Raw genomic sequence first — 25,453 nt, 5'->3', positions numbered from 1 at the left:
GTTTAAAACTCAGCCACAAGCGCACTGTTGTCAAGAACACTACCAGCTGAATACCGCTCCACAGTGGTGGCAAATCGGGAAAGGCCATCAATAAGATCGAGCGGTTGATGGTCTATTCCAAAAGGCGTTAGCGAGCTCAAGAACTTTTTTAACATCGGATGATCTTCCACGATGTAGTGGGGTGAGAGAAGCACATATTCGACTCCATCAATTCTGCGCCTTTGGCTCATCAATTTTCCATACCCAGTAGTGGTGAAACATACGGAGTACTCCTTGTATGAGCCACCCAGGTATAGATCATGCAGCACTATGTGGTCTATACTAAAAAGGAAAAAAAAATGCCCAGATGGATGGATGTATCTGCCGTCCTCCACAACCACGAGTCTGACCAAGTGGACCAAACGGGGCTTAGCCGTCACGACTCAGTTGAAGATTTGCCCGTCGACATCATCATTCCTGTTTCACAACTGAAGGTTGTCAGGTTACTCTGCATTCACAATGGACTTTTTACTGGAGGTCAAAGCAGGCCATTCAAGTCCTAGGCTGTGACAGTGACAGTGACACTCTCACTTTGTAAACAGAGTACGGTTCCAAGGTTCCAAGTTCTATCCGGATCCCCCGAATCAGTCCCGCACAAGCCCAGCGATCTAGACGCTCTGGTCGAACCTTCTTGACCTGTGGCCATGGTGTTTTATAGATAGACACCGCCATGTATGTAAGTAAGGATGTAAAAGACGTAATCTCAATACGATGTCTCCACCGCGATGACCTTTCTGGACACCTGCATCTGCATCTGCTAAGTTCCAACGCTCGACTCAGCAGAAAAAGCGCAGCTGAGATGGTACGGCGAGTCCGGTTTGCGGCCGACCCTTGACCTGTCCCATACGATCGGATTCCCACTGCTTGCACGAAAGTCGCCGGATCCTCACTTAAAAGCATGGATCTATATGCACCAGGTTGGGTTGAAGATAAAAAGACATCATAAATAATAAAATATAGTTGAAGACCGGTTTTTTATTTTCTGACCTAATCAATCCTCGTTTTCGAGTCCGATTATTACCTATTACTACTGTCAGCGCAGGTTTGTTTGGCTCAACTGCTGAGTGCAGAGTGTGTGAATTGGCATTGCCCCTCCCGTCTGCCTTACTCTTCTTCGTCTGCTCGTCTCGCTTCGCTACTTCTTCTCTTCTCCCATCATCGGCTTTTTCTCTTCTTCCCTCCTTTTTCGGCCGTCTGGCCTTTTTCTTTCCTTCATACGCTTCGTTCTTTTCTACTCCAACTATTCTTTGTTTTATACGATTCCGTCTCGCGCACGCTCGCCCACATCCTAATCCAGACACCCTTCCACTGTTCCGGTTTGATCGACTCTGAGCCTCTGGAAGAGAGATATCTAGGAAACCACCGAAACCACTGTGGTTGTGGAGATCACCCCGGAAGACAAGATCGCTGTGGGCGACTGCCGCTTGATGAACGTTCTATGCTATTGACCAACTGCTACTTTTTCATTCCTTCTTGGCCATCATATCAACAGGAATAATGCCGACCGTCTTACTGCCATCATCGGCCGCTGCTTTTGCGCCGCGGTCGTCGCCTAACGTGGTGCTGAATTCTCGGATCGAGCCCTGGCTCACGGCCGCCTTGAAACGAGTAAACCGGGTGAAGCGACCTTTGAATAACGTCGCGCAGCATACGAGGTGTCTGACCGAGACTCTTTCGTCGGCGAACGCCATCTGGAATCTCTGCTCGATGATGCTGCCCAAAGCTCCGGAGTCCGATCTGCGCAAGGACGAGAACCCTCTCGTAGAGGCCATATTCAACTACCAGATGATTCATATTGAAGCATACGTGGTACATGTTGATATGGTATCTCAGAACGAGGTCGCGTTCAAACTCACGCCAGAGACGATCGAGGCGCTTGTCGAACATCACAAGGAGGTCTACTCGATTGACGCCGCCGCTAATACATGGGACTGGGCTGAGAAGGACAATCAGCTGAAGAAGCTGCAGGAGGAATTTATCCAGGCAGCCAACAAGTTTGTTTACCGCACCAGCGCTCAAGCTCTTGAGGGGCTAGAGGAAGATGGCGCGGGAGAGCTGCTTGGTGGTAGGAGTGAGGATGCGAAGAGCGCGATCTTTGCTCTGTTCGTCCCCCTGCTCCCGCCGCCTCCTCGCGTAGTTGATGTCCTTCGTTCTACACCGTTGCTTCCCAGCTCGACAGGACCCGAGACCTGGTGGCATGACTCGATGCAACAGCCGGTATCAATGGACTCATGGAAAGTACTGCCATCCAGCCCAGCACCTGTTACAACTGCGGATGCAAACTCGAGTATGTGGACTGGGCTGAATGGTATGTCTGACATGCAGATGGTCTCCACGGCTCCTACGACATCGGCCTATAGTCAAGCCTATACCACATCGCCTTACAATACCCTGCAGTACTACAGCGCCGCAGCCACATCGGCCGCGCTGGCAGCGCTCCCACTGCCGAGTATGCTCGTTCAGCCCTGCAGCACAGCGGCGAACATGACGGGCTTTGGGTGGGGCGACCGCTATCAGGATCTTGCGTTGCCGTACGGCACGACAATGTAAATGGATTCAAGTCCTAGACACTTGATGTTGACGTCTCCCTGACCTCGCGTGTCTCTGGATTAGATTCCAGGGTTCTTATCGACAAAGCCACGACTGGTCATTAGCATACCTTCAGCACCACCCGAATCCGAGATCATAACACGAGAACAACAGGGACATGGTCCCCACGAAACCAGACCACAGAATAATCGGCATCAGTGCGGCGTTTTCCATGATTTGATTTCAACCCGATGATACTCCACTTCGCTTTGCATTCTGAACCCAGAACATAATTTTTCTGTCATTTGCTTTTGTTTTGATTCCAGCAAGCCTGAGCGTTTTTCTTTTTCTTCTTTTTTTCCCCCCATCTCTTTGCATCGAGCAGCAGCGGCGGGTCGGCTATCTGTGTCTTTTTTTGTATTTTCCCATCCCACATATATGTCATGAAGACTGGTGAGCCTCGCGGCTAGGGATATGACTTGGATGAGAAACGTTTATCACACTCGTTGGTTTCATTTCGTCCATTATCAGCGGGCTTGACAGCACTGGTTCTGAGAGCCAACTGTTGTCTTACTGCTGAACGTCTGCTTCTTCTGGTACAGGTATGAGACTGGAATCCGAATGCGGGTTGGAGCAGATGCAACGTGGTGCTGCGATACATCCCATCGGGTATGGGTATGGATGCAGATTTGCAACTGACAGGTTGGCTTGGTCAGGTAAGAGGTATTTCGGTCATTAGTCTCAGATCTGCCTGTGGCAGACCACGAGCAGGGCTAAGACTTCGAGTCTGTGACTCAATCGGTTTCCTATTGATCAATATACCTCTTACTGTTTGCCCATCAACTGTCAGCTGCCTAGTAGGGTCATCTCCTACTGTCCAGGCTGGGTGATTACCTGGATGCTCGCCATTTATCCCTCCGGGTGAGGGTATAGGTGACGGGAATCAGATGCTGGAGGGCTGTGCCCACGATACATTCTTTTCTCATCGATTTTTATGCAGCTTCAGCTTGTATTTAGTTTGGAGTCTAATTCAAGATACATAAAGCAAATTGTCACCTAAACAGATACTGCGTAGTCTGTATGTCTTTCTGCGGATAGATTAGAACAACGGAAACAGGGCCAGACCAAATGACGTCAGTTCCCTAGGCTACAGCGATAGCTCGCTCAGCATTGAGATCAGCTTTATCAATGGGCTTTCTATTTTCTATCTCATTCATCTAGCATCAGCAGCCGAATAGTTGACAAAAAAATAACCGCCATCTACCCTTCACCTACAACTTTAACACGACGACCTCCTCTGACCTGCACCTCCACATGCTGCGATGGCATCCCTCCAAGACTCACTCCTATCCCTAAACGCAACAACCTGGGATGCTATCCCTAGCGACCAATCTTCGCTCCGAGAATACATCATTGACCTTCGAGCCAAAGCCCGTCTGATCACTGACTCCGTCCCTGAGCCCCCGCCCTCTGACACAATAAGCACCCTCAACGACATTAAATTAAAGCCCTCACCTGCACGCCTTGGCACAAAGAATGAGTCCACCCTCGCCAACCAAAAGCAATGGAGCAAACCGATCGTCAAACCAACGCCCAACAAAGACAATCCTCTCGGGATACCGGTTTATAAGCTATCCGGCACAGACGGCCAAGGGCACTGGTTTGGTCGGCGCAGCGTACACAAGGGTCTACCATACAGTGTGTGGGAGAAGAAACTGTCGAGCGAGATGGCAGAGACATTGAGAACGAACCAGGAACGTGTCCAGAAGGGGCAGGCACCTGACATGGCGGTTCGGGGAATTGGTGCGCAGCGGGGGCTTGAAACGATTGAGGTCAAGGATGAGGATGGGGAGGAGCTTGTTGGGAAGGTGAATGTTTACCATGTAAGTGCGTCGTTTCCGAAACCGACGACAAGCCGAGATTTCGTGGTTATGATCGTTACGTGGGATAAGGGGTTTGTGGAGTATAAGAGGGACGATGGGGATGTGATACAAAAGGAGGAGAGAGAAGGCCGCAGTTGGATGATGGTTTCGAAGCCTGTCGAGCATCCGGATGCACCCGAGGGAGACGAATATATTCGTGGACAGTATGAGTCGGTTGAGATGATCAGAGAGATTTTGATGGACAAGGATGGTTCTGAGACAGATGCTGAATCTGAGACTAACCCTGTCGAGTGGACCATGGTGACGAGAAGTAACCCCGGGGGTACGATCCCGCGGTGGATGGTCGAGAAGGGAACTCCGAAAAGCATTTGCACAGATGCAGCCAAGTTCCTAGAGTGGGCGAGTCAGGATCCCGAGGCCGCTACAAAAGCGCGGGAGCAGGCACAAAGCCCTGCTGGATCTAAGACCAGCCAGGTGGATGGGACAGCTGCGAGTGCGGCTGTTGGTGATTCATCAGACAGTGATAGCAGTTTGAGCTCTGAGTACGAGCAGGAAGAGCATCACGGCCTCATCGCGAGCGTGGGTCATCTTCTCAACGCCGGTCTGGAGCGCTACGCGCCACAAGCTGTCTTAGATTACATACCTACGCAGTCACGGCAGTCATCATCGAGCCATGCGACGCCAAGTTCGAAATCGAACATAATCAACGAACATACTCCTGAACCTCAACAAGCAAAACACGAAGACGCCCATGACCACGACGACGGCCTCTCGCAAGCATCCATCACCTCCTCCCTCCGCGCAGAAGAAACAACCCCCGGCGACATGCTCGACATCTCCGCAGCCGAAATACTTCAGCGAAATCGCAAGGGCAAGCTCTCCTCGCATGAGCGGCAACTCGCCAAACTGGCCCAGGAGAAACGCAGCGTCGAGGCCCAGATCCAGCTCGTCCGATCAGACATCCACGCTCTCGGCCTGCGTGCCCCAGATGAGCAAGAAGTCAAGAAAGAGACAACATCTGCGCGGGCCTCAGTAGACAAGCCTGGCAGTCCAATAAGTCCCAACAGCAGCACCAACAAACTCACCTCCGACAGCACATCAAGCAGCAGCGCCACCAAAAACCGTAGCCGCTCTGGCACGCCGGCCCCCGCATCCGATACGCCACAGATGCATAAAGTCGCCTCCGGCCTCTTCCGGGAAGAAGCCAAGCTCGTCCGTCGCCTTTCCAAGATTGAGCGGCACCAGATCAAAGAGGCGGCTAAGATTGAGGCGAGGCATCGGAAAGAAGCGGAGAAGGAGGATAAGGCACGATCGCGCGACGAGACAGAAGTTTTGAAGAGGGAGGTTGAGCACCTGAAGAAAGAGTGCGAGAGATTGAAGGGTGAGCGGAAGCAGTGGCTTAGCCTTATCAAGGCGTTGCAGGCGGAGAACACGAAATTGGCGAGGCAGGGAAATGCGGCAGCGATAGATGGGAATACAAAGTAATGAAATGCGCAAAATATGTATATGGTCAGGGTTGAATTGAGCATACATGCTGTATATTATTATAATGATAGGAACGAACTCAGAACCTCTGGGAGGTTTATCTACCGATATTTTGTCCGTCCAAAATATGCCCGTAGAATAACGCCATAGACGCCGCGTAACGTGCATGCCTCATATCATCTCTTACCACAATAGACCCCTTACGGCCCCAGATACTGTCCGTTCCACGTGTTGTAGCATATCCGACGTCTCACACAATTGTACCGTGGATCATAGCGACTATCACTGTAATCGAATCGAAGCAGTCGCTCCAAACCCTGCCCGCGCCGATTTCAGACCAGGGGCATCAAGTCGGCCGAGTCTTCGCCTCTCTCTTATGGCAAATCATACGCGCATTCAACCGCGTTAACACCTCGTTTAGTCTCATTGATTGAACCGACCATATCGCTTCTCATCGGGCGGGAAAGTGTCCTGCCGGATATCAAAACCCTTCGTTTCACGTCGCAGAGCGCTACTCTTGCGTCTACAGTTCACAGCGTCAGCCCCATCAAGATCCGCGAATCCTCCCGAACAAAAGAGGAAGAGGAGAAGAAAAAGGAAATACTAACCTCCGGCGGAGCCCCAACCCCCCTGACCATCTTCTCGACCATCATAGCACGCACCTTTTCGCGGCTCTCGCCCATTCCCAGCGCCATGTACCCTAGCAGCGGTGGGTGCCCGATATAGCTGGCATAGCTATCGCGCACGATGTTGTTCAGAAACTCGTGCTTGGTTGTGTCGGCATGTCCAGTGCCAATGTAGCGCGCTTGTTGCGCTTCGAGATTTTGAAGGGTGCGCAGCTTGTCGGCCATTTTGGATACGTTTGGGTAGCTTTATGTCCTGACGAAGGAACACCGATTTTATGATAAGGTAGCGTCGACGTGCGGAGGGAAAGGGAATGAGAATAGAAAGGGAAGTGTCTGCGGTCCACCTTGCACTGATAAGGATGACACGTGACTTCTACTACGTATAAGTACACGGTCAAGTAGCTTATAGCAACGACTGGGCTAAGGGTTCCGTGTGCTCCTATTGGTATATAGAGGAGGAGTAGCTTGTAGTGCAGTATATACTGTTAAGCACCATGTACCAAAGACTCAACTTTCTTGTTCAGCATCTGACCTAAAACACTCGCAACTTTTGCCACTCGTCCACTCCGCAGGAGGAGAGATGACGGATTTGGATGAGGATCAAGTTGATTTACATGGTATATATAATGGGGAGGATGATATGAAGAGAAAGTTCGATTGCACTCACTCTCCTCGGTTGCTATGAAGAGAACTTGGAGGTCATGGCCTCGCAAGCCGAGAGTTAGAGAGGCTGCAAAATGAACGCAACGCAAAGGGTCAAAGTAGTGCTAAATATCTGGAATTGGCAATACAGTAGCAGGCGACAGAAATCTGGGAACTTACAGTCAGCTTCTGAAGAGGGAGCCTTTCATATCAGTGTCTAAACCTTGCTAGCGAGCAAGCGTGGTCAATCGAAAATTTTACCACAAACCATCAGGAAAATATAACGTCCAATTATTAGCAGGGGCAGGTAGCAAAATGATACCCTACGAGTTTATAGCCTTCACATATAGAAGGCGTACAGGTGTAGAATGTACAATTCCACCAAAAGCAATGTTTTCAAGAACACTCTCTCCTCTCTCCTCTCTACAAAGTCTTTTCCCCTTTTTTTATGGTTCTCATGCGCCCCCACCAATCCAATACTCGCCTCACAGATCGAACCCAGTCTATTGCTCTATATAAATACATTGTATAATCTCTCAAGCATTGTTGGCGCTGGTCGCGACACATTGAGCGCACCCAACAACTTCATCAGCAACCTCGACTCCCGCTCTCGCTGAATCATGCTGACACAGTGCCATTCACATCCAGCTTCTGGCCTCGCACATCGCAGCATACATTCCACCCCGGCTAAGCAGCTCGCTATGCGACCCAAACTCCACAATTCTACCCGCATGAAAGACAAAGATACAGTCCGCATCACGGACCGTCGAAAGCCAATGCGCCACCGCAACCGTAATCCTATTCTGCTCCGCTGCTGCCTCAGTTAGCGCACCCTGCACCAGCTTCTCGGACTCCGTGTCCAGCGCGCTCGTCGCCTCGTCGAGAAGAAGCACGTTCGGTTTGCGTATTAGGGCGCGCGCGATTGCAATTCGCTGCCGCTGACCGCCGGAGAGCTGGATACTGGTGCCGCTCCCGCAAGGCGTGTCGAGGCCCTCAGGGAGCGAGGACATGAAGTCCCATACGTTGGCGGCACGGCATGCTTCTTCTATTGCCCAGTCCGAGTTTGATCCAGTTTCTGTTCTTGATGCGTTGAGGCCGAAGTCTGGTATGCCCTGCAAAATGTTCTCGCGGATAGTACCCAAGAAGAGAGTTGGTTCCTGTTGCACTAGTGATAATTGTCTGCGATAGGCGGGTTTAGGGTTGGCAGCGGCGTTGACGTGTTTATATCTATGGAGCCGCTTGTCGGGTCGTAGAAGCGCTCGAGAAGCGAAAATCATGGTACTTTTTCCGCAGCCCAATGCGCCAACGAGGGCTATAAAGGCGCCGCGTCGGATCTGGATTATGTAGTGTTAGTGGGCCGGACATGGTTCAATCCGAAAAATCAGAGCAGAGCGCACGTCTTCGAAGTCAATAGAGCGGCATCCGTCCTTAGGGCCCTCGTTGCGGTTGTCGTCAGTTCCACGGACTGTCCCGTCGATCATGTCAAGCCAGAAGTAGTAGTTGGCAGCTTGGTTTGCCTTGGTGAATCCAGGTGAGAGAACCTGCCAATGATCCCTATAAACCAAATCGCGCTTGGCTAGACTCACTGCTGGCGAACTGAAGGCCAGCGCGGTGGCTTGACCGGAGAAGTAAACGACCATGAATGAAACGATAAATTGATACAAGCTGATTTCGCCGTCATTGATCAGCTTTGATCCCCATCTGTTCGTGGGAATCGATCAACATGACGCCCCTTAATATAGGAGGCAAAACTAACCAAAAACCTAGCGCTAGCACAAAATACTCGACGGATTGCGTGAGCGAGAATCACATCATGTGGAACATGGCCCGGCTCGTCTGCGAGATTGCCATATCAAGCTCGTGAACATACATCTTTAATGCCGTGTTTTCGAGTACAAGCGATGACATAGTACGGATGGCCAGGGCTGTCTCTGAAGCCACCGATGCACTTGCCGACATCCTCTGCCCTACCTCCTCGTCCATTTTCGCCTCAATTCTGGCACGCGCGAGGCCTCCTACCATCATAGGTGGCAACCCAGCAAAGACACCAACTAAACCTAGTTTCCAGGACACGGCGATCACGAGAACGCTCGATGCGACAATGTTGATTGCCGACATGAGGATGATGGCCACAGTGAACCCCATCAGTTCTAGTATAGCCTGCGGGTAAGAGTCGAGTCTGCTGATCAGTGCGCCGACAGTGTTCTCAGGTTGATCGAAAAATTGGAGGTCCTGACGGAGAAAGGACAGGAAGATCACTCGACGCAGCTTCCTGCTGAGGGTCTAAAATGGTGCGCTTGGGTCAGCTTTGCCAATGTGATCAAAACGGAACTTGGACATCAACCGCCTCAAGTTACATGAAGTTCAGCTCTTACCTGCGCGATAGTATTCGTAGACCAGCCCACCACAAAGTATATAACGAGAATGCCAATCGACATGACGAAGAACATCAGCACAATGAAATTACCACGAGCAATGAAGTTGGGAGAATCGAAGACACTCAGGATATTGCCTAACAAAAGAATTTGCCTGGGGTTGACGGCAGCTGCGATAGCATTGGTGAGCAAGTGCGAGAAATTAGGGCTAACTATGAAAGCCTTTCTCTGTTGAAAACTCACCTCCTGCGATATATGTGGCTGTTGTGACGACGAACCAAAGCCATAGTCCGGGTGTCCCTGTCAGGAGTTTCCATATATTATGAATGATTCCCGTCTCTCCATATAACTTGTAGTCTTCTTGGTCCTTTAGTGCCGCCAGCTGCTGCGCCTGCGCATCGGTTGTCCACGGCCTGAGCAGAGATTGAATGTTTCCCTCCTCCGAATCCTCGTCGGACGTGCTTGTCTCTCCCAAGTTGCCATTTCCTTCGACATTAGCCGGCGTGAGGTCTTGAGCTTTAACAAGCGAGGCATAGACGCCGCTCTAACTACCAACTCCTCATGCTGTCCCTGTTTCGCGATTTTGCCCTCGGACATGACCACAATCTTATCCGCATTGCGCATGGTCGCGAGTTTGTGCGCAATGATAACGGTCGTCCGGTTCGCTGAGGCGCTGTCGAGAGCCTGCTGAACAATTCCTTCGGCATGCGGGTCGAGCGCACTAGTCGCTTCGTCAAGGAGTAAAACCTTGGGCTCCGAGATCATACTGCGGGCCACGGCAATCCGCTGTTTCTGGCCGCCCGAGAGCAGGCTGCCTCGTTCTCCGATCCGCGTGAGGTATCCTTGCGGCAGGTTCTGGATAAAGTCATGTGCAAAGGCGAGTTTCGCGGCTGCTTGAACACGCTGCATCTTGTCTTCTTGTGAATCTGTCTCCCGTTGGGTACCCACCAAGCCGTTGGAAATTTGTCAAACACACTGCCGAGCGCATGGGGCTGTTCGGGGACGTGGGCCTACAGATGATTTACCGGGTGCTGAGCTCTGGGACTGGTTTAACAAGAATCAGTCCATGATGAGGATGCTTGAGGATACGTAACATTCCGCAAAAAGAAGTAGCTGCAGTAGCAGTACCTAAGCTGTTTGAGGCATAGACTTCCGAAATAAGAATAACTGGTAGACGTAAGAAATAACATCGCAAAACTACAATCCCCTGTTGGTACTTTTAACGACGAGGCTCATTACGAGGAATGGTAGGCTTACATTAAACAATCCTCTCACTACCTCTACTGGATTTCCACGTTCGGATGCCCAATCTACTTTGAGAGTCTAGTATCAATTTCGGGACCTGCAGACTTCTATACATCAGGGTCAAGGATGCGATTTACCTCGCTAGGATAGCGTAAGCCTCCGATCTCGGGTGTTAGTTTGATTTCACTAAGGCGGCTGTGCCCTAAGTAGCGCCGTCGGCCAGGCAGCAACTGGTATGAATTACATGCAACTGATAAAGTAGCTTCTCAAACTACTCTTGATAATATATGATTAAAAGATTTAAATTACGGAGCTGCTAGCTAGGAGCTTCAGCTAGTTGTTCACTCATGTCTTGCAGAGGGCGAGTAATTGTGACGTACTGTATCATTGTGCCCTAAAGTAATCTTAGTACAAGTTACTGCGGTTATTTTATACAGACCAGCTACAGTGAGCTACTATATAGCATAGGAATTTCTCGAAACGCGATAGTGGATCATAACATGGCACTCGCCACTGTTGTTGTGCATAGCTCTCCTTATGGTGGCTGCAGTTGTCTAGGATGGTCATTGCGATGCCATAGATCTTCTGGCCGCTAGTTTCTGCTCACCGAGCCGTCACTGGCGTAGACGACACAGTCGTCGCCAACAGAGAATCCGGTCTGGTTAGCATGGATTGCGAGGTGTCGATGTTGCGAAGGGCTGTCTGGTAGTCGGTAAATGCGGAGGGTTCGCTGGAGCCTTTCAGCTGTATAGCAGACGCTGTCAGTCGAATCCGAAAAAGGAATTATTCTTCTCTGGTGCCCGGCTAAACTTACTTCTCATACCTGTTGCAGTAGACAAGGGTGCTGGTGGAAAGGACCTCTTCGTCTTCAAGGAGGTCAAACAAGGCATGGCTCCTAGAGTAAGACTGACAGCTAGGGCAACGATGCCTTGCATCTTGCTGTTATTTCGGCTTCATGGTACAGTAAAAGGAGGTTGTGTACAGCCTGGTAACTCGTTTACTGGGTAAGCCTATGTCAACGTATTGTTGAGGTACGGTATCGAGGCCGTACGGCGTGGTATTCGTAAGCCTGTCCCAGCTAATCAAGTACCTAGTCATCCTTTGCCTTACAGGGTATTTTCGCCCCCAATTTACCCTGTTCCTACCTCCACAAGACTGATCAGCAGCTGTGAGACTGGACCAATGTACCCTCATGAGCAATCGACAATGCGGCGCCGTGTCTCTGATGCTATTGCAGCTGAGCGTTCCATATGAGCTTGATATCGCAGCCAAGGCGCTAGTCCTATAATGGCAGATATCGGCAAACGGGTGCACTAACCAAATCTGATCTGGAACGTCTGGCTCTCACTGCGCAGAGAACACCAAGAACTGCGGAGCTCGGTCTCTTCTGGGTTCAATTCTCAACATCGCTCATTGCAATGGATCGCTTCTGACTGCCGGTATACATTTTTCGCCATCCTTGCTCCAGATGACAAGAATAGTATACCATCGACGGATGATCTTCCGCCATCATGTCTGCCCACCCTCCCAGCTATAGCCCTGATCGGCGGTTCTCTCTGGAATCCCAGGGTAGCTACAATCTCTACGAGGCCGAAAAGGAGCAGTCCCTGCTCGAACGGGTCTTGCAGCGGTTGTATCTTTTGGTAAGGTCGGTTAGGTACGGCCGCGGCTATAGGCCTTTAGCCCCAGCTTTCACTCAGTCTCGCGCCTACCGTCGCGTTCTATTCCGGCTGGCATACTATGTCGTTGTCGCTCTATCGGCCGTTCTGGTCCTTGGACTTCTCTTTTCCACATTCTTTCCCTCATATACACGACCTCCGTCTCACTACATATCACTCCGCGACCAGGTATCGAAGTCAAGCCATCCTGGGCGGGGGAATCCGCGCAATGAGACGGTCTTCATTGCAGCTAGCCTGCTCGACCCGGATGGGAGCCTTGCACGGGGTCACTGGGCGTCCAGCGTCCTTGAACTCATCGACCTCCTTGGAGGTGACAATGTTTTCCTGAGCATCTACGAAAATGACAGCGGAGAGGAAGGGGAATCGGCTCTGAAGGAGCTAGACGCGCGAGTCGAATGCAATAAGTCTATAGTGTATGAGCACTTGGATCTCGATGAGCTTTTAAAAGTTACTATTCCGGGCGGAGAAAAGCGCGTCAAGCGGATTACCTACTTGGCCGAGACTCGCAACCGCGCTCTTCGACCACTCGACCAGTCTACCACTCGGTTTGACAAACTTCTATACTTGAATGACATAGCTTTTGATCCAGTCGACGCGCTGCAGCTCTTGTTTTCTACCAACGTTGATGACAATGGGGTAGCGCAGTACCGTGCGGCTTGCGCTGTGGATTTTATTAATCCTTTCAAATTCTACGATACATATGCCACGCGTGACTTGGAAGGCTATAGCATGGGCCTGCCTTTCTTTCCATGGTTCTCAACCTCTGGCAACGGCCGAAGTCGGAGAGACGTCCTTGCTGGGAAAGACGCGGTACCTGTCCGCAGCTGTTGGGGAGGAATGGCAGCGTTCGATGCTCAGTTCTTTCAAAACAGCACCGGGCCGATTTTCGATATAGCAGGGGAGGTTACCCCCGCTCGCTTCCGCGCCCTACGAGATGAAGATCTTTTCTGGGATGGGTCCGAATGCTGTCTGATCCACGCTGATATTCAGAAACCACTGCATACCAGTAGTGAAGATGACGAACCTCAGGCCGAGACTGGTATATACATGAATCCTTTTGTACGCGTTTCATACGATGCGACCACTCTGTCGTGGCTATGGACTACGCGTCACTTCGAGAAGCTCTACACTCCCATTCACACCATCGGCAACCACCTCGTCGGCTTGCCTTGGTTCAATGCCCGACTGGACGAGATTCCCGGGGAAATTGTGCAGGACACTATCGTTGTATTTGACGAAAATGGAGAAGGTTCTCTCCAGACTATCGAACGAGTCGCTAGACACGATGCTTTTTGTGGACGGCTTGGACTTCAGGTGGCCGTTCCACGGGGCGAGGGCAAAAAGGGATGGCAGACGATACCACTTCCGACCGAAGACATGTACCCAAGCTAAATATCTAAAATGCATAGTACGCAGAGACCGGTAGACAGGCGCGAGCCTCCAGATATTCGCATATGGTTTGGTCAGCAAGATCAATCACATTTACTTATATCACTTAGGTCTGTTTCACCTTCTTCCTTGGTCGCAATTTTTCGCAATGCAATCTGAAGATCCGAATTCGTCTCGGGGAAAGTAGTTTCCATCCGCAATCTGAAATGGAAGCTCCGGATCCGCGACATCCTCAAGCAATATATATTGCGGAGCTTGACCTGTCCGCACAGCTCAGAAGGTCATCGAACTATACAACTTGCTAGTCTGCGAAAAGGGGTCTTTTCCTCCCGTACAAAGAGTCAAAAAGTCAAACCCGGCTGGCATGTTGGAACGCTGGTTATCTGTTACCGTTCTGAATATACTGTCATTGCCATTCAGAATGGCAAAGCTTGCGTTCTCAACAGCTCTACTATTTTCGACGGCTCTGCTAACCCGGAGTTCGATTTCCTATATGCTGCGTGGTATTCAAATGTCGAGCCCGAAGTGAATCCGGTCACTAGTGGCTACTAAACTGTTTCAACATGCAATCTACTTCATCTTCTGTCTACGGAACCATTTGGAGGAACATGAATCTACAGCCACTGAGCCTGGAAATATGGTGTATACATGTAAATTGAAATGCGAGCAGCAGCCCTGTCGTAATTTTCCCGGCCATATTTAGAGCACTGACTGGTGGCCTTACTCTGAGTGCTGGGCCATAAATACAGCATTGCTGCTCTCAGCTTAACCTCACCAAAGGGCTTGACCAGATCCCGTTTCTCGTTAGGTAAGGCATGTAGCGCTGTGTGAATGCACTATATTGTTACAACTATTGAGAAGGATGCTAGCTGAGGAGTACCGCCTCCATGATATTGAGAATATTAATAAACCTACGGATGATATCGGCAATCAGTTCTTGGTAAAAGGACTTCAATCTCTAGTCATACCTTGGAGAAACCTTGGTTGAGCATTCTTATGGCCCTGAGGGCATTCCTGATCCCGAGGACTATAAGTAATATGCAAGGTGTAGAACAAGGGCAATCTATAACTTTGCAAGACTGCTGCCTTCATAGTACCTTACGCAATCTATATACAGGCAGTTTTCTGTATTCGGTGGTCATCATGGGAAGAGTCCTAAAAACTGGTTGTGCTTGATAATTCAGAATTATGTGTAATATACTCCAGAGCCATATACAGCTATATGTACCAAAGTAGCTGCCCGGAAATGATAGCTTGAGCAAACAGTAGCGCCGTATGAAGCGCTGCTGTCTTATTCATTGCTGGCAAACCGGAGGCAATGAACTATTCAATGCCGACCACGTGCTGCATTTGTAATGAGCTGATCACTGACAAGGGGTTCAAGAGCAATTGCGCGCTGCACCCATCTTACTTTGCCCTTCTTGCAGGACCATCGAGCGCCAAGATTTACACAAGGCACAGGCAGGATGCGGAAACGTATGCTGAATCAGGAGGGGCACGAATCAGCTGCAATTAGTAGTTGTACCAGCCTTGCCCCTCAAGATAGCAAATTATGGCGCGTATCTCAACTGGAATGGAACTTATACGTCCAGAACCCTTCAGCCCAGAGAAAGCCTAGATAGTGATGTTGCTATTGACGGGTGTAGCGGCTCCGCCACACACCATTGCTCCACAAAAACTCCAGTATCCACCATTTAGCGAAAACGGGCGCAAAATGCAAAAAGTATGACCGACGCAGGGCTCGAACCTGCAATCTCCTGATTCGTAGTCAGACGCCTTGCCAATTGGGCCAGCCGGCCTTATTGTTGATTAGCGTTGAAATTAAAGCATCTATAAAGAGCATTGATAAATTTTATGCATAATTAAGTACACTGTACATTAATGACTAATTCTCACAGAGAGCTCCATGAACTTTCGCATTCGTCAAGCATTTACCCAGTTGGATAACTGAGCCAGCAATGCCAGAGTCATGCCCAGATGCGAACTCTCTACCGTCTCGAATCGCAGTTCTTGTTCATACGCATTTTGATGGCCTGCCAAAACGCAGCAAGCCTGTTCTTCGCGATGATGGGACTGCCGAATGGATTCCTATGGCGGGGATTGTGCTTGTTAAAGGTAGGTTGCATGCGTTCTTCGGTCGTCACCTTTGAACTGAGAAATTTGAGGGGCTCTCTGAACTTTGTGCTAAGACTCAGGGGTGCTCACCTGCTTAGAATATGCCTACTGAATTTGTCTTGACTGTACTAACGGCTATCTATAAGGTGCGAATACGCCCGCGGAACAACTAACCTGTGTCACCGTCACGTATGCATCTTTTTTTTTTCTTTTGGAGAAAAACTGAATAAAAGCTAATGAATTCCAGAACCGGTGCCAAATGCCTCCCGGCAAGCCAAATCCCCCATTGCAACGGCCTAGTCCTCCATGACTGCCACGCCGAGATCCTCGCCATGCGCGCCTTCAACTACTGGCTTCTCTCCGAATGCCGCGCCGTCCTTATTAGTGAGCAGCATCAATCCTTCATAGACGGGGAGGGAGAGCTTAACCCACCCGCGCCGTCACCTTATATCAGGCGCTGGCGACGCCAATCTCAGAAAATCACTGGTCCAGAGTCAAACGCTTTATTTCCACCCTTTGAGATCTGCCCAGACGTAGACATCTACATGTACTGCACCTGCGCACCCTGTGGTGACGCAAGCATGGAGCTCGTCATGGAAGCACAAGACGATCCGACCCCGTGGGCTCTCCCAAATACAACCTCAACTTCAGACACAGACCCAGAATTACCAAGAACAGACGCCCATATCCTCTCCGGCCGCGGCCACTTCTCCAAACTCGGCATTGTACGCCGTAAGCCCGCGCGCGCAGACGCGGAGTCTACGAAAAGCAAGTCATGCTCGGACAAGATAGCCCTGCGGCAAGTAACGTCGTTACTGAGCTACGAGAGTAGCCTGCTTGTTGCTGTAACGGAGAATGCGTATGTCAAGGGTCTAGTTATGCCTGAGGAGGAGATCAGCAAGTCGGGTTGCGAGAGGTGTTTTGGTGGGGGACAGAATGGGAGGATGAGAGGTTTGAATGGGAAGGTGTGGCCTGTTAATGCTGAGGTTGATGCCGGTACGAGTCTTGGCTCTAACGAGCAAGCGGGAAGAAACAAAGGTAGTGAGAGTGATAGTCAGAGATGCCACCGGCACAGTTATGCATTCCGCCCATTCGAGATCCTGTCTATCCCAAACTCACTGCTCAAATCTCTCTGGGCCTTCCGGAAACCAAGAGCTACTGACCCCGTTTTCGACGGGGAGTCAAAAGACACATCAAGGCCACAAGTCAAGAAAACCAAGCCAGGCACCATATCCGCCGTGTGGGTACGAGCTCCCACACCGACTCGCCCTTCCAATCCAGCAACAGATAGTCAAGACTCCGGCACCAATTTGCCGACCCCAGTCACCGATAATGGCACCAAGATACTGCCCGTTCTTCGGGGCTCAAAAACCGGCTTATTTGAGAGTATAATCAATGGCGTACGTCAAGGGCATAAGGCTTCTGGCCCTGGACCTGGGATACGCGGGGCATCGGCCTTATGCCGTGCAAGGATGTGGGAGCTCTGGAGAGGGATAACTAGCGATACCTTTCAGTGCACTGGTGTCAGCGAGACTGGCGCCTTGAATAAGAATGATGATAGGAGTCTTAAAGAGACCTCTTTGGATTTCGAGAACAAAGAGATATCCACTGCGTTCCAGGCGTCAACATATAGAGAGTTCAAGGAGCCGAAAGGGGTTTTGAGCGGTGTCGTTCTCGCTAGAAGGCAGGCTATGAATGCTGCGAAGGATATTTTGGACGGGTGGGTGCCTAATGACGGGGATGAGGAGTGGGGGTGGAGATGGAACAGGGGGGAGCTTTTTGATGCGAGGGGGGATCCTGTTGTGATGGATCCAAAGGGTTCAAAGAAGAGGAAGCGATAGTTCATATCGTACAGTCCTGTTCTAGATTCTTAAAGTACATAAACTTTTTCCCCTGCCATTTCCAGCCTTCTGCCACTAGGCGCCTTGGAAATAAAGACAAAATAGTGTATATATTAATATGTTAATGTCAATCAAAATAGAACTCAATCCAACCGTTGTCACCGACTAGTAAACACCTGGGATAATACGGCTGCGAACAAGGGAAGTATATCTATCCCAGTCCTTGCCATACTTCTTCTTGCATTTCTCCTCATCGCGACGCTCGCGATGGAGGAGCAGGACTCCAAAGTAGATCAAGAAGAAGTAAGTGATTAGGAGAGCTGCGCCGCGCGACTCTGGTGTCTGCACGGCTCGCTTCTCTAGCTCGCCAGTGGACGGGCTCACGCTGTTGACAATGACGAAGCCGGAAACCCCGGTGGGCAGGGAGTACGACCAGGACATAAGCCAGTCGCCGAGGTAGTTGATGTGCCGGGCTAGGCCCCACCAGCCAGAGGTCATGAGCTTGGAGCCAGAAGCAGTTTCGATGTACTTGATGTCCTTGACCCGCGGGTCGTTGGGGTTGGTACGGAAGCGGTTCTTCTGGTTGTTGGCACCGCGGAAGATCATGTATCCCACGACTGTCGGGGCCAGCACGAGAGCGATACCCCGCAGGCCAAGTTCGTTAGGGAACATTGCAAGGTATCTGGTTTGCAGATTGTAGATGAAGGGAACCCAGACGAGATCGCCGAACGAAAGCATATATCCGAAACCATCCATGATCACGTCCATGGTGGTCAGAAGAGCCGGCTCCATGTAGAGTCCGTCCAGAACATAGAAAGCCTGCAGTGCCGTCGAGAGGACAATGGAATCGGTCACGTATCCGAACGTCCTGTACTGGCGGGCGATATTGGACAGGTTCATGATGATCCATCCGAGCAATCCAGGGCGCATCTCGCACCAGACTTTGATATCAATGGTCCGAGAAGCCTCGTCGACGAACGGAATTGGGAGTCGCACCCGAGGGTTCAGTTCGCGTCCGATAAAGAAATCGTAGAGCACGTTGCCAGAGTGCCCCCCGGGCGCCAACTGTCGAAGCTCGGGGTTAGGTTTGCCGGGCGCAGGAACGGAAAAGCTATTGAGATAGACGAAAGCTGCAAGCGACGAGCAGATGATCAGGTTGGCGGCGATGACCTGCGGGTAATTGTCCCAGATAAATGTCCAGACAACAAAGTCGGCGCCGTCCAGGTAAGTACCAGCGGCCAGACCAGCCAGAATCAGCACGGCGGTAGGGAAAGCATTGAACTTGTACCGCAATCTTCCACCGCAAGCCAGTTCAGTGCCCTCGACTACCTGCCCCGGAAGAACTACATAAAGCACCAGCTGCAGCAGGTAATAGCCCAGCACCCAGAGGAAAACTTTGGTATCATAAAGCGCACGAATTCCACCCTCAGGCCAGCCGACTTCCTCCTTCAATTTATCCAGCGTCAACGTCGAGGGGTGCAGCAGGGATGGCGCAGGACAGCCGGAGACTTCGTTGCACAGGAACGTGAAGCCGTACAGGAGGACGGGGAGGCCAAAGGTGATAGCAAAAGCGCCGTATCTATAGCAATTAGTGACTGACAAACGCGCGAATTAAGGGCATACGAACGGGCCAAAGAACTCGTAGCCTCGCTTCTCTGGAACCGGCTGTACAGGAACAGGAGTTTTGTCCTTTTTAGACGTCATTTTGGCGTAGCACTGCCGTTGAGAAGGCAATGATCGATTAATTGGCAAAGTTTGGGATGGAGCGTGGTATTTATGTCGACATTGGGCTGACCTCAAGAACACCTTATACCGGAACAACACGAGCCGAGTAGGGAAGATCCAAGGAGACTGGAATTATTGAGAATGAGCACAGGCTGCAGTAATGCTTCGGCGGCCGCGGGTCGAAGGCTACCCAGACCCACACTGAAGGAAGCTCACTAGGCCTTGAGCCTTCTCCACATCGCTCCTCAGTCCTCAATCCGCCAACGTTTCATCTTCCAACTTCCATTCTTCTGTATTCTACGCAGCGTCGGGCTCTTGTTTTCCCGTCTTCTATTCTTTATCGCCATTCTTACGCTCTCTACCATTTCATTGCGTCTATTTCTATTAGTCACTCGCTCCAAATTCGACGGCTTGACCAGCTGTAGCCGCCCATCGCGGCCGAACCCCCGCGATGAAGCCACTAACGTCACGCTTCTGTTTTCTCCTGGCCTCTGCCTTTACTTCTGTGTATGCGTCTTCCGACTCGTCTGGCTCCGGTGAACTAGCCCCATGTGTCGCGCGCTCTCCGACAACGGGACTTTACTACGACTTGAACGCCCTACATGTACAACCGCTCCCGAGCGACGAGAAGTCACGCAAATACATGCGAGATGAAAGCTGGCACGCGAAGGGCTATGATTACAACGCCAATTTTACGCTGAACGTCTGCGGTCCGGTAGTTGAAAATATCACGGACGTGGTCGGTATTGAGGAGGAGAGGTGGCAGAATGTCAGCGCTTACTACCAGACGAATGGGAAGACATATTCAATCGGGTATGTCGCGCAGTCGCCGCGCGGAGACTCTGACTGACATGGTATAGGCAACAATCGTCCGATCCGTTCTTTCGCGGTCGTAAGCTTGTCATGAACTACACGGACGGCTCCCCGTGCGATGACGAGGGATCGCACAACAAGTCGACAATCATCTCGTTCTTGTGCGACCGCGATGTGACCACGTCGACACCTATATTCTCTTTCGTCGGCACGATGGACCAATGTACATACTTCTTTGAAGTCCGAAGCTCTGCCGCCTGTGGTGGCTATGGCCACAACCCTGCTGGGCAGGGTCTTTCCCCGGGCGGCGTGTTCGGCATAATGTGAGCACCGCATTCCCAGTATAGATGCTCTGAGCTAACATCCTCAGTGCTCTCATCGCTGTCGCTGCGTACCTGGTTGGGGGCTGCGCATATCAACGAACCGTCATGCACCAGCGCGGCTGGAGGCAGTGCCCCAACTACAGTCTTTGGGCCGGGATCGTGGACTTCTTGAAAGTAAGTTTATTGGCATTGGTACCGTTTCGGCTGTTCCGGAGGCACGGCTCGCTTTCGCGGGCCTCGAGCAACGCAAAGTTGCCCACTTCGCGGCTGGATTGAGCGTTGCTGCTGCATGGCAGTCCCCCTTCCTATGACTTCTGTCCTATCTGCGTCTTTCCTAGAAAATGTACCTATATTGCGCCTGAGTGCGACTGGACTGTTTGGTTAGAAACCTATCACATTCTTTCTCAGGTTTAGCCTCAACTCCAAATAACGCTGAGCGCATACTCTTCCATCTTTCGTGTTCACACTATACCGTTATTCCTCCCTGTCTACGCCTTCTACGCTATTGCTGCCAATATCAATTCAGCAAGGCTAACTCTGTTCAATGCAGGACATGGCCATAATTTGCCTCTCCTCCCTCGGACGCTTCTTCAACTTCAAACGCTCAACAACGAACCGCGCATCTGCCGGGGCTGATGGTTTACAACATGGCCAATTTGCGGGAAACCGGCGTCGCGATGTCGATGCAGAAAATCGACTGATTGATCAGTTGGATGAGGAATGGGATGATTAGCGATGTTGTCCGTTGCCCGTTGCGTGGCTCTTTTGATTCTGTTTCCCTTGCAGACTTCTTGTTTGTGCTTTATGGCGATATGATAGATGGTTTTTGCTCTTAGGTATGGGTTTGAGACAGTGTCGCACGATTGTATAGTACTATTGCTGTGTACTGCTGACCACCCGTGCTGATATATATAACGATGCGATGGGAATGAATTATGTTAGCACATGTGTTGCGGGTTTCGCATATATATAGCGTGGACATTCACTTAAGATTTTGAATGACTTCAAACCCGGGATTAAGAATGAAACAGGCCCCTAACGTCTAGACAAAGGATCGCATATAAAGACTGAAAGCTTTCTTCATCTGCTGTAAGTTTTGCTTTATGATATAAATGAATAAAAAATAGCTAAATATGAAGCATCATTGGTCTAGTGGTAGAATTCATCGTTGCCATCGATGAGGCCCGTGTTCGATTCACGGATGATGCATAGTTATTTTACTTTTTTTGTCCCTCCGGCTGTTAGAACATTTTCGTACAATTATCGTGCTCTCGCGCTTGTCTTCTTATGACATCTAACAACGAACAAGCATAGTTTGACCGTGGCTGACATGTCTATCTTGTAGGATCCTTTCTTATGTCATAAACGTGCGCATTCCGTCTTCACGCTACGAGCAGTAACTGAGCAATCTCGACGTCTAGTATGCTAGTAAGGGCAGAACCGCCTAAATCAATGGCTGGTCTACCATATCAACAAAGATAGGACATAAATCATATTTCTTATGGTTACTACATCACATATAATACAACCAGAGAAGACCGACTATCATGAAATCCTCTTCCCACCAATATCAGCAAAGCTAAGCACAGAATAGCCAACGACCAAATGTATATATAAATCGCCAATCATGCAACAAAAAAAAAAAAAATTCAAAATATACTTCGCATATGATAGTACACCGACTCTTACCCCTTCATCTGCGACCCATGGTTATGGTCCATGCCAGACATCCCAAGGTCATACGCGCCCATGGGCATATTTCCCGTAGCGCCGAAACCTGACAGGTCGCCTCCTGCATCCGGCTGAGAACCCGGGTCGAGACTGACGCCCGCGCCGATCGGGTCAAGGTTGAAGGGAAGAAACCATGCAGATGGTTGGTAGTACTCGCCGGCGCCTGAAGGGGCATTGGGGTCCATCTGTCCAGTAAAAATGTCTTGGTTGGGAAGACCAGTATCCTGAGGCCCCGGCGGGGGCGCCACGTCTGCGCCGTTCATTGTTGAGAACGAGGGTGGCTGATCGTTGGGATTCGGGACGTAAGAATTAGTTGACGGCTTGAAGCCGCCGAAGGAGTCGTATACGAACTGACGGTCGAGTTGGGGAAGTTGGTCGGTGACAGGAATGGTAAAGTCGAAAGGGGAGTGGCCGAAGGTTTGGTGGCCGCGGTTTTGGGGGAACATTGGCTGGGGGAAGCCTGTACCTGAGGTTCCGAGGATGCCCGGAGATGTTTCCAGGTTGACGTCGACAATCTGTTGCGAGGTTGGTGTGGGGGTCGTTTGATCCATCGTTGTTAGGTCAATTCTGCTGCCGGCCCGGGAGTGTTTCCGACGAGAGTCGTTGGGCTGAGGTGTAGGTGAGAGGCTGGCGAAGAAGTCCTCAACGCTTTGGAGGTCCGGTTTCTGACTCATCACAGCCTCGTCATCCTTCTGCCTGGCTGCATGGCTCGAGTCTTCCCAATGTTGTCGCGAGACGCCATGAGGGTACTTGTCGAACCAATCACCGTACTGGAACATGGGCGCAACAGGACCGTTCTGCGAGGCCACTGTGCCTTTAAGTGCGGCATCTGCAAACTGCCGGTAACGGTCTTTGGCGCTCTCTACCATGTAATGGAACATGCCCCAGTACTTCTTCATTTTGTTCAGGTAGCGGTAGGTATGCCGGAGGTTCTCCTTGGACCGGGCTTCTAGTTGTGTGTTCTTGGAGAAAATACCCCAGATATGGACGGTGCTGGCCGAATATGCGCAGTACCCGGCAAAGGGAACCGTCAGAGGATATGGTGCAGCATGATTTATAAGCGCAGAGATGTGATGGGCCGCTTCTACTGCTGCGCGGCCAGCATTGCTAAGAAACGTGCGGGGCATATCCCGTGGAGGGCGCCCGCCGGGTGAGAGTGGAATAGCGAATTGATTCAGAAAGAGAGTATTTTGGTGGATGATGATGTGAAGGAAGAGGAACTGATTGGCGACACGATCAGCCGCATGTACTTGAAGGTTTTCGTAGGTAAAATGTAGATGGCTCGGGAGGGAGGCAGAAAAATCCTCAATCTGTTTTCGGAGTCGTGAGTACCCAGATTCTGGCGACCATAACGGATGGTTATCTCGGCGCTTCCCGCCTAAGTTGAGGTAGTCAACTATCCGGCCCCAAATCACGACCGCTCGAATGATGTAGGCCAGCACGCCCATGTTGGACTTCGCATTGGACAGCTGGCCGACGTCTTCCGGGACTGGATTTAGCACGTTGCCCTCCAGATCTTCTGTAGGCCCCGGGATCTCCATTTGGAAATGCGACTCCTTGATCGGAAGCTGTATCTGAATGAACTTTTCGTTACCGATCGGGGGACGCTGGCTGCCTGATGAATTGTAACGATCCATCAAGAAACAAGCCCACATCGTCCGCCTCCGTATCTCTCGATCTGTGAAGCTGAGCTGAACACCGCCACCGTTACCCTGCGACAGTAATGGATCGTAGTCGAGCTCTCGATGGAGTTGAAGCGCGTAGGCCATGCGCATTGCCTGCCCACCAAAAGACCAGCTCCGTCCGCCATGGCATGTACCAAACTCATGAAGACCAAGAAGCAGGAAAACAGTCAAGATCGTGATATTCGGTTCGTCGTGGCGTTTCAGAGCGATCGTCGCGGCCGGGCTTGCCCAGTTCTCTCCGCGTAGGAACGGGGGTTCAGAGTTAATCTGTGGATGTGTTGAGAACCGGGCCGAGACGGCGCAAACCGCAAGAATGAGCACAGGTGGTACTGTGCGAGCTTTGAGACGGCGCACAAAGCTCGGTTTGTGCAGAAGCAGGTAGGATTGGCCGTAAACACAATCAAAAAACACCTCCGCCAGATGTTCCTGTATCTCCAGCGACGGCAGAAACTCGGCCCCCTCAGTCATCAGACTCGGGCCATCAGGCTTGCCCTCACGCCGCATGGGAAAGGTATCCTGCGGCCCGCTTCGGCTCCCGCGCGCCCACTGCTCCAGTTCAGCGGCAAAAGCTTCATCGGCCGACCGCTTCTTCTGGTTCTTGACAGCCTGCCCCGGCTGCGCGGGACGCACATTCGCCCGGCCAATCGCGCCCATATCTCTAAACTCGTCCTTGGGAATCGTCTTGATAACCCGGTCTTCCATCCGCTTCAACCTCTTATCTAGCATCGCCATGTAGTCCGTGCGGGGAGCAGCCTTCCTAGTCGTCACCTTGTACACGCAAGGAATCCGCGACCGCGAGCAGTGCTTGCATGCAGGCTTTTCTCCCGAGCAGCGAATCTTCTTTCGCCGACACGCTATACATGCCAAAGGGAGCCGCTTCCGCTCTTTGCCGGCCTTGGTCTTCGTTTCGCTCCATGGCGGCTTGTCACCAGCCTGTTCCTGGTGCGTTTGTGGAGTGTCGTCCCCGCGGTCGGCCGCATTGTCCCGGTTTCCATCCTGAAATCCTGCTGCATCACCGCCAGTCTGGGCGCTCCCGGGCTCGCGCGAGCTGGCTGGACTGTTCGAGTCGAAATCGTCGGGGAGAGCGACGTCGTCGTGGCCTGGGGCTAGAGGCAGCGCGGAATGGGCCGAAGAGGACTCGTCGGGTTTGAATGGGTTCATGATGGGCGCGGTTACCCCAGCGACGGGGTTCAGGTCATCATTCGAGAGAAAACGGTTATGGGAGGCGAGGGGGTCTGGAAGGGCGAGATAGCAATTATTGCCTGAACCTGCGGAGAAGCACGCACGAAGACGGGGGAAGAACGAGGGTCGGCTTGGCACTGGGCAGT

At 51.2% G+C, this 25,453-nt stretch overlaps 9 protein-coding genes across 9 annotated transcripts, besides 1 other annotated feature; 5 read left to right on the top strand and 4 right to left on the bottom strand.

The window, feature by feature from the left end:
- Positions 1-25,453: part of a sequence feature (contig 1.67 618..254221(-1)) that runs on past both edges of the window.
- Positions 841-2,589, top strand: ANIA_04088 (uncharacterized protein; the record flags this gene model as incomplete). Its single annotated transcript, XM_050611329.1, has 1 exon — positions 841-2,589. The coding sequence occupies exon 1, from the start codon at positions 1,537-1,539 to the stop codon at positions 2,587-2,589; it is 1,053 nt and encodes a 350-aa protein (XP_050467365.1). The 5' UTR covers positions 841-1,536.
- ANIA_04089 (uncharacterized protein) lies at positions 3,830-6,296 on the top strand. Its single transcript, XM_656601.2, has one exon. The coding sequence runs from the start codon at positions 3,891-3,893 to the stop codon at positions 5,934-5,936; it is 2,046 nt and encodes a 681-aa protein (XP_661693.1). The 5' UTR covers positions 3,830-3,890; the 3' UTR covers positions 5,937-6,296.
- ANIA_04090 (splicing factor 3B subunit 5 family protein) lies at positions 6,360-6,787 on the bottom strand (the record flags this gene model as incomplete). The annotated part of the gene is made up of 2 exons (XM_656602.1): positions 6,360-6,452; positions 6,545-6,787. The coding sequence occupies 2 exons, from the start codon at positions 6,785-6,787 to the stop codon at positions 6,360-6,362; spliced, it is 336 nt and encodes a 111-aa protein (XP_661694.1).
- On the bottom strand, positions 7,843-11,759 carry ANIA_04091 (ABC transporter ATP-binding protein/permease; the record flags this gene model as incomplete). Its single annotated transcript, XM_656603.1, has 10 exons — positions 7,843-8,538; positions 8,602-8,905; positions 9,075-9,487; positions 9,580-9,749; positions 9,823-9,970; positions 10,132-10,505; positions 10,894-10,931; positions 11,205-11,218; positions 11,432-11,568; positions 11,639-11,759. The coding sequence occupies 10 exons, from the start codon at positions 11,757-11,759 to the stop codon at positions 7,843-7,845; spliced, it is 2,415 nt and encodes an 804-aa protein (XP_661695.1).
- Positions 12,336-13,977, top strand: ANIA_04092 (glycosyltransferase family 69 protein; the record flags this gene model as incomplete). Its single annotated transcript, XM_656604.2, has 1 exon — positions 12,336-13,977. The coding sequence occupies one exon, from the start codon at positions 12,336-12,338 to the stop codon at positions 13,893-13,895; it is 1,560 nt and encodes a 519-aa protein (XP_661696.1). The 3' UTR covers positions 13,896-13,977.
- Positions 15,851-17,848, top strand: ANIA_04093 (tRNA-specific adenosine deaminase; the record flags this gene model as incomplete). Its single annotated transcript, XM_656605.1, has 3 exons — positions 15,851-16,007; positions 16,154-16,196; positions 16,255-17,848. The coding sequence occupies 3 exons, from the start codon at positions 15,851-15,853 to the stop codon at positions 17,846-17,848; spliced, it is 1,794 nt and encodes a 597-aa protein (XP_661697.1).
- On the bottom strand, positions 18,014-19,580 carry erg24B (c-14 sterol reductase; the record flags this gene model as incomplete). Its single annotated transcript, XM_656606.2, has 2 exons — positions 19,476-19,580; positions 18,014-19,427 (listed from the first exon to the last, which is right to left on the bottom strand). Exons 1-2 carry the CDS (start codon positions 19,550-19,552, stop codon positions 18,014-18,016), a joined length of 1,491 nt encoding a protein of 496 aa, XP_661698.1. The 5' UTR covers positions 19,553-19,580.
- On the top strand, positions 19,879-21,651 carry ANIA_04095 (putative vacuolar sorting receptor (Mrl1)). The gene is made up of 4 exons (XM_656607.2): positions 19,879-20,386; positions 20,434-20,709; positions 20,757-20,883; positions 21,260-21,651. Exons 1-4 carry the CDS (start codon positions 20,025-20,027, stop codon positions 21,440-21,442), a joined length of 948 nt encoding a protein of 315 aa, XP_661699.1. The 5' UTR covers positions 19,879-20,024; the 3' UTR covers positions 21,443-21,651.
- Positions 22,092-25,286, bottom strand: ANIA_04096 (putative C6 transcription factor; the record flags this gene model as incomplete). Its single annotated transcript, XM_656608.1, has 2 exons — positions 22,092-22,170; positions 22,399-25,286. 2 exons carry the CDS (start codon positions 25,284-25,286, stop codon positions 22,092-22,094), a joined length of 2,967 nt encoding a protein of 988 aa, XP_661700.1.

Source organism: Aspergillus nidulans, chromosome II (genome assembly GCF_000011425.1).
Source record: "Aspergillus nidulans FGSC A4 chromosome II".
Classification (NCBI taxonomy): Eukaryota; Fungi; Ascomycota; class Eurotiomycetes; order Eurotiales; family Aspergillaceae; genus Aspergillus; species Aspergillus nidulans.
This window is presented reverse-complemented; position numbering and strand designations above follow the sequence as displayed.

Excerpts from the sequence above, each read along its gene's own strand:
- ANIA_04089 (XM_656601.2), top strand. The coding sequence starts at position 3,891 with ATGGCATCCCTCCAAGACTCACTCCTATCCCTAAACGCAACAACCTGG.
- ANIA_04095 (XM_656607.2), top strand. The coding sequence starts at position 20,025 with ATGAAGCCACTAACGTCACGCTTCTGTTTTCTCCTGGCCTCTGCCTTT. Across the intron at positions 20,387-20,433 it reads GGGAAGACATATTCAATCGG|GCAACAATCGTCCGATCCGT; the intron begins GTATGTCGCGCA and ends GACATGGTATAG. Across the intron at positions 20,884-21,259 it reads GGATCGTGGACTTCTTGAAA|GACATGGCCATAATTTGCCT; the intron begins GTAAGTTTATTG and ends TGTTCAATGCAG.